This window comes from Echinops telfairi, unplaced genomic scaffold (genome assembly GCF_000313985.2).
Source record: "Echinops telfairi isolate 266 unplaced genomic scaffold, ASM31398v2 ScPeMD7_7458;HRSCAF=8496, whole genome shotgun sequence".
In the NCBI taxonomy this organism is placed as follows: Eukaryota; Metazoa; Chordata; class Mammalia; order Afrosoricida; family Tenrecidae; genus Echinops; species Echinops telfairi.
The window spans coordinates 31,480,770-31,488,312 of NW_022111358.1; the positions used below are offsets into that span (position 1 = coordinate 31,480,770).

Consider the following 7,543-nt stretch of genomic DNA (forward strand, 5'->3'; position numbering starts at 1 on the left):
TATCAAAAGATATAGCATCTGGGGTCTTAAAGGCTTGAAGATAAACAAATGGCCATCTAGCTGAGAAGCAACAAAGCCAACATGGAAGCAGCACACCAGCCTATGTGATCATGGGGTGCTAATGGGATCAGGTATCAAAGAACAAAATATCATTGTGATGAGGGAGAGAGAGGAGTGAGGACCCAAAGTCCACCTGTAGGCAACAGGACATCATCCCCTTACAGCAGAGTTGCGGGGAGGAGCGGAGCCAATCAGGGTGTAGGATAGCAATGATAAAACAACTTTCCTCTAGCTCTTTAATGCTTCCTCTCCCCTACTACCATGATCCCAATTCTACCTTACAAATCCGGCTAGACCAGAACATGTACACTGGTACAGATCAGAGTTGGAAACACAGGGAATCCAGGACAGATAAACCCCTCGGAACCAATAATGAGAGAGAGCAAGAGGGTAAGAGGAAGGTGGGGGATAAAGGCGAGACCAATTACAAGGATTTACATATAACCCCCTCCCTGGGGGATGGACAACAGAAAAGTGGGTGAAGGGAGACACTGGTCAGTGTAAGACATGAAAATAATAATTTATAAATTATTAAGGGTTCGTGAGGGAGGAAAGATAGGTGAAAAAATGAGGAGCTAATACCAAGGGCTCAAGTAGACGATGGGCTCAAAATGACGGTGGCAACAAACGTACAAGTGTGCATGACACAATGGATGTATATATGGATTGTGATAAGAGTTGTATGAGCCCCTAAAAAATGATTAAAAAATAATGATGTTATGGTTGGGAGTCACCACACGAGGAACTGTATGAAAGGGTCGCGGTTTTAGGACGGTTGAGAACCACTGCTCTAGAGCATGAAAGATAAAAAGTGCACCCAAGAAGCCAAGAACCTGCAGAGAAATACATGGATGGATTCTTTACTGCTGCATCATGCTTAAAAGGCAATTACAACATCTGAATCTGTGCCGTAGTGGTTTCAAAGCTGTAAAACAGAATGCTGTTTCATATACTTACATATGTATTTATTTCTATGTTAGTGTGTATTGGAGAATGGAAGTAACAGTAATAGTTGTGATATATGTTAAGCATCTACCATGTGTTAGACATTCCATTCATATTAACTCATTCAATCCTTACAACTGTTAAGAAGCAAGTTGTTAATATCTGTACATCTTCATTGTGCAGATAAGAAAAGAGAACGTAAAAAGCTTAGATCAGTTGACTAAGGTCATAAAAACAGTAAGTATATGACCTCAAAAGTATATACTTTTTTTTTTTAAGTATATACTCTTAACCACGGTATCGTATATATAAATATAAACTAAAAACTCACTGCCATTGACTTGATCCACACTCAGCAACCCTGTGAGTTTCTGAGACGGTAACTCTTTAAGGGAGTAAAAAGCCTCATCTCCCTGCAGAGTCTCGTTCCAAAGTGTTAGCCTTGCGTTTAGCAGCCCCAAACGGGCTCCCCCATATAACCAGGTATAATAGGTTATTAATTTTAAAGACTATTAAGTCTTCTCTGTGTCACAGACTTGAAATTCTACTCTGCACACGTGGAGTCACCCCGAGGCGGTCAATAGCGTCCCCATCTGAGAAAAAGTGTCCTCTCACCACTCAGCTTGTTTTCTCTGTTCTGCCAACTCGTGGAGCCGCCGAAGGGCCTTTTCCTGTTTCTTCTCATCCTTGCGGGATCTGGAGGAGACATTTCGAGCAAACTCTCTCTGCTTGAGATCTTTCAATCTCTGGGGTAACAAAGAAAGGAAAAGAGGGTAGATGGGTTAGAATGCCATTAGGATCCTGACAGTGAAGGCTTTAGAATATTTACTCTCAACCAATAGTTACAAGGCTGGTGTAAAATACATATTGTACTTCATTGTAATTGAAAATACAACGGCAAATTAAAAATACTCTGGGCAAAAAACACTTAAGGGTACCTGCACTTCTATTTAGGACAACCTATCACTTGATTTACTGGGCAAAATGAAATGACTTTGGAAGCAAAAAGCAAATTCTAGAACACTGGGGAGAAAAAGGGACTACTTCATCACCTGCTCTTCCAGTATGCAAGACTAGACACAGAGAGCATGAGCTAAGTCTTAACAGAGGCCAAAGAGAACAGAGAGGGATTAGGCTAGTGCAGAAAATTACCCAGGAGTGAGATCATAAAAAGCAATGTACAGCTTACATGGGGAGGTTAGTTTATGTAATCAGAACTCACGGAGAAAGCAGACTTTATTTCACCATAGGTGTGATTCTTTCATTTCAACATGAAGAGATATTTCCTGTTACTATTAAATGAACCCTTGAGGTCTTCCAATGCTAGCATGTTCAGAGCTCACCAGTCTGACCACTGTCACCTGATCAGTCTGCTAACATTAGAAAGCATGTGTGTGCTTTTCACTTGTTCATGGCCCTGAGGAGGACAGCCAGGGGGATGAGGAAGGAGATCAACACAGCCAAAGAAATTAGTATTTACAATTCAGATAACAGAATTTGTTATTTCTAGTTTTTGTCTGTTATTTGTGTTTCTTAAAAACAAAAACAAAATCAGAAAACAAAACAAAAGCAAAATCCCAACAATTAAAAGAAATACAAACAAGCAAAAAAACCCCAACAATGTAACAACATACTGGCGACAGAGTCCAGACATATCTACTTGCAATGAAGACAGAACAAAAATTATTCCCAACACACCAAATAGTACAAAGAGCAAATAAACAAAACATACTCCAGGCTGTACTTTCACAAGAGCACTGTAAGAGGAACTTGACCCAATATAAAGTGGACATTGCTTTGTGGAAAGGCACGATGTTCAACAGACAGTGGGTTTCTTACCTACTACTACTTACGAAACGTTTTCAATTTTTATTGAACTGGGAGGAGACAAGGGTGGGAAGACACACACAAAAAGGATATACAGCTAAAGACACTAGTAGAAAAACTCACTCTTGTGATCTGGGCTCCCAAATTAGAAGGATTTGCTTTCAATACATCAGCTGAAAATGTCACATCACAAAGAAAAAAAGTAAAAAATAAAACAAGAGTGGAAGAGAAAAAAAAATAAAGCAAGCATTACTACACAAGCTCTCTTAGTGAATCTGCAAACTATTATATTGAACAATTAGGGGACGAGGCATCAACTCTAAAAGGGTTGGGGCGGAGGAAAGCACCCATACAACACATAAAAGTACACACACACACAAACACACACACATATACAGTAATAATTCCATCTTGGTAAATGGGAGTATCTGTATTTCTTAACAAAAAAATGGTTCCAGACATTTGGAAAAATAACCACAGCTGTCCAAAAGTGGTCGGTCCTGGATTTGTCATTTACGTTTACTCTGAGGGCAGTTCAAGTAATCAGCAGGTGAAAAAACTACTTCACGCATGTGGAGAGCCCAGAGGTAATATTTTTAGAAAACCATTTCAAGATTTTAAAAGCATTTTAAATAGATATGAATCCTAATCTCCTTCCATGGGGAATGGTCCTGAGGAAAAGAAGCCATGGAAACTTCCATGTGGTTATTTTAGGCCACAAACCTACTTTTCCTCTCTACTCTCTGACCAAGTTTAAGTAGAAAAAACGTTTTATTTCCCAGCCTCTCGCTAGCCACCTCTCGAAAACCTGGAAAATCTGCCCATGCCCAGTCTTTCCTTCTCTCATCAACATTTTTAGGAGGTGTTTCCTAAATTATAGGACACTATCCAAAAAGAGCAATCATTTTCTCAAACTCCAGTCTCATGCTAAGGGGGTAGAGCCATGTGCACAGTACCCTGAAGAGAGCCTGTCTCAGATAAACAGTGGTAAGGCTATGGAGTGGCGTGGAAGCCATCCTAGTACTGTATAGGCTGTAGCCAACACTCAACTACCACCTTCATATCTTCATAGTTAACGTCTGGTCTCAAAAGCAGAACTGGGAACACCAGAATTTTAATCCGAACACCTTGGTGGCAGGGCTCAAGGTTCACCCATCACCCTCAACTCAAAATGCGTATTTGAGGTCTCTCTCAGGTGAGAACATTCTGAACAAACAAAAAACCATAAGGGAGTTTTAGAATTTACCATTTTGTCTACCTAGAATGTCTAACTCCAAATTTCCTCATGCACAAGGTCAAACTAAAGTCCCCTCACAAAATCTTAACTAACCCCTCAGGGGAAAATGTACTTATTCCTTATTTTTGAATGACCTTCATACTTTGCATACACATTTCTTAACCAACCATCGCATTTTGGTGCTTCACAGAAAGTATGTTCTGACTTCAGAGTCAGAACCACTTGGGTTCAAATCCATTCATTACTAGTCAAGGGACTTCACCTCTCTGACATCAAGTTACCACATTAGAAAATAGTTAGCTATTAGTAGATTTATGAGATTGTCAAAGTAAAGGTAAAGCACTTAGCAAGTCACAACTGTTCCAACACTGCTCCCCTTCTTGGTACTAGAGCTCATCTCTGTAAGGAACCATGAAAAGCATGTAATAGTACTGAATCTACAGACATTGCTTGGTGATTAACAAACAGGCTTAAATGTGGGATACATAATTTTTCCCAAATAAAAATTCTACCATTTGTAACAAAAGTTAATAGGAAATAGTTTCACCTACTAGGGTCATGGAGGAGTCCTGGAGGCCCAGCAATTGGCTAACTGGAAGGCCCACTGTTTGTGAACCCACCAAGCTGCTTTGTGGAAGATGTGGCTTGGTCTGTTCTGTAAAGATTACGATACTGGAAACCCTATGCTAAAGGGCTCCCAGGAGTTTGAATCAACTTGATGGCAATGGATTTACTAAAAAACAAACAAAAACCTTACTGCTATGGAGTCAACTCTGACTCAGGGGGTACTAGGGACAGAGTTTTCAAGACTTACAATATGGTCTTCCTAGCTATTACTGTGAACTAGGAGGGAGGCTAATTCTTGACAAAACACAAACCCTAAAAGCTTACTCCTTACTTCACGGCAGAATAGAGCCAAATATCAAAAGTGGTATTGACCAAAATTCATTTTCAGAAATGCTGTGAGCTGCCACAGAGATGTGGCACCTGCCTCATGGTGAGGCCATGTACAAAGGAACAAAATGCTGCCTGGTTCTGTGCCATCACCATGATCATCAGTTACAATTCTCACACTGTGATCCATAAGGTTTTCATGAGCTGATATTCAGAAAAGCAGCCATAAATCTTTCTTCCTAGTGTGTCTTAGTCTAGAAGCCTGGGGAAACCTGCTCAACAGCATGGCAACATGCAAACTCACACCAATAAATAGGTGGTATCTGCACTGGCTGAGAGCTGAATAAAGGCTCACCAAACCACCCTTTGTTAAAGGTATAAGCCCCTGATCAGATTCAGGCTTCCCAACCTTGCAAATTTTATTCCAAAAGACAAGCCTGACTCATTTGCCACTGAATGTGCAGATGGAATTCTGTTGGATTAGCACGTTGATTTTCTTTGTTCTAAAGGTGGACCTAACTTCAGATAGCTTCTTTAGACATGTCATCAACCCCCACCCAAAAAAACCTGTCAGGCTGAGCACATTATATACCATAAACAAAAATTCAAGTTATACTCCAAATTGAAACAGTCTGAAGGGATGAAATTTATGATTTAAACTACAAGGTTACAATGCTGCTATATCTGAAAATTATAAAATGCTTTCAAAAGAGTTGTTCGTGAATTTGCTTATTTTGGTGAATATCCCTTTACTCATGTTTTTAATAGACTTTTAAGCCAAAAATTCTCATTTATAGCTGAAAATACTTAAGGAATGAAACCAATTCAAAATGACCTTGACAACTCTATTTTGCTGGGGGGCGGGGGGGAAATGAACAGCATACTTTTTAAAAAAAGCTTATTTTTGGTATACAGAATGGTAGCTGGGATTTCTATTAAACTTGCCCAAAGATTAGTAGAGGTCTTTTGACCCAGTACTTAACTGTAGCACTTTGGGATAAAACCATTTCAAAAGTGACCTTCCAATTCAGATAGCAGTTACATAGCTGTTACATAGTTGACAGAAAATGTATTCTAGATCGAAATTCCCGTTTATCATCTTCTTACTCTTAAACAAGTAAGCCAGGGGCAGGAGACTCTGGTAATCTTAACAGGCAATTAACATGGGTAATAAATTTGTCGAAAGGATCACCCAGCATTTCTCTGAAGTGCAGACACCAGAAGCAAAAACATCTGCCTCATGATGATGGAAGTAGGACAACTCAGCTTTGTAGAAGACCATTTTTAAAACGATCCTCAAGAAATATGTTTTTTCTCTATAATAGGTTGAGAGGTTTTAAGCAAGTGATTGCCTTGTCAATAGCAAGAAGTGACTCTACTTTAGATTGTTTGAGCTGGGGATGAATGGGCACATAAATTGACTACATTTTCTCCTAACAAGAAAATACAAGCCCGGCTCCAGTCAAGTCTTTTGGTACCTTCTGGTGCTACCCTATTCACTAGTAAAATAAAATTTGATACTAGAAATTTACACTTGCTTTTCAGTTCACTTTACTCAGAATACATGTGATCATTATCTTTCTCAAGTATTTTAAATAACCAATTTAAAATTAACAAATTGTTCCCATGTGAAATGAATTTCAGGTATGAAAGAAGAATGGAGGAAAGAGTATTTCTTATTGCCAACCGGAATTCATGTTTTATATTTATTCAGCTCTGAAGGGAAAAAACCCGATTTTGTCTCTGTAGAGTCAAAAGATCATCCATGGTTTCTTTATAGCAACCCTCCTGAAGCACAGGCTGAGGTTTAATTTCCCTTTGTAACTCACCCTTCCTACAGTGAACATACCATTGTCTATGGTGCAGAAGAGATGTCCAACAAACATTTATCAAACTGGTTTCTGTTCTACAATTAGTTGGGAGAGGAATGTTAGGAGAACACACCACCACTCACCCATCCCTAGGCATCATTTGCCAACAGAGAGGAGTGAGTAGCAAAAGGGTGGTTGTTTGGACCACAAAAACTTCTTTCTGGCTAAGCGTAATGCAGCTTCTTAGAACCTCAAAGTCTACATTTCCTCTGACGCCAACAATTCTGCATACCCACGTTCCACAGCCTCTCCCCTCACTGTGTCTTCATGCATTTCTCCTATCACAGTATTAGCATAGACCTCCTCTCCCCTCCCAGACTTTGTCTTACATACTTTGGACAGACTAGCCCTCCAGAAGGACCTCAATGTTTAATAAAGTGGAGGGGCAGCAAAAAAGAGGCAGGTCCTCAGGGACATGGATTGACACAGTGGCTGCAGCAATGGGATCAAGCATAGGAACAATCGTAAGGGTGGTTCAAGACTGGGCAGTGTTCTCTTCTGTCGTGCACAGGGTAGGACTGCTTTGATGGCACCCAACAATAAGCTCTTCCCTCCCAAATTGGAGTACTCATGCTGCAGTTGGCAGCGGCCAGATTACCCTGATTCTAGTCCACCCAGGACACCTCCATGTGGTAAACAGACACAGGAGAGAGCATCAGTCTCAGCATTGAAACACTCAAGGAAGAAAGATTATTTTGGCTCCTGTGGA

At 40.1% G+C, this 7,543-nt stretch overlaps 1 protein-coding gene across 5 annotated transcripts in view; it reads right to left on the reverse strand.

The window, feature by feature from the left end:
• The window catches only part of GPATCH8 (G-patch domain containing 8), a 74,223-nt gene that overhangs the window by 10,300 nt on the left and 56,380 nt on the right, over positions 1-7,543 (reverse strand). For 3 of the 5 annotated variants that reach the window (XM_045299289.1, XM_004707224.2, XM_045299291.1), the window contains one exon: positions 1,621-1,751. In XM_045299289.1, coding sequence (XP_045155224.1) covers positions 1,621-1,751 — 131 coding nt within the window. Of the gene's footprint in view, positions 1-1,620; positions 1,752-2,955; positions 3,006-7,543 lie in introns of all 5 variants that reach the window. The other 2 variants (XM_045299290.1, XM_045299288.1) reach the window with 1 other exon arrangement.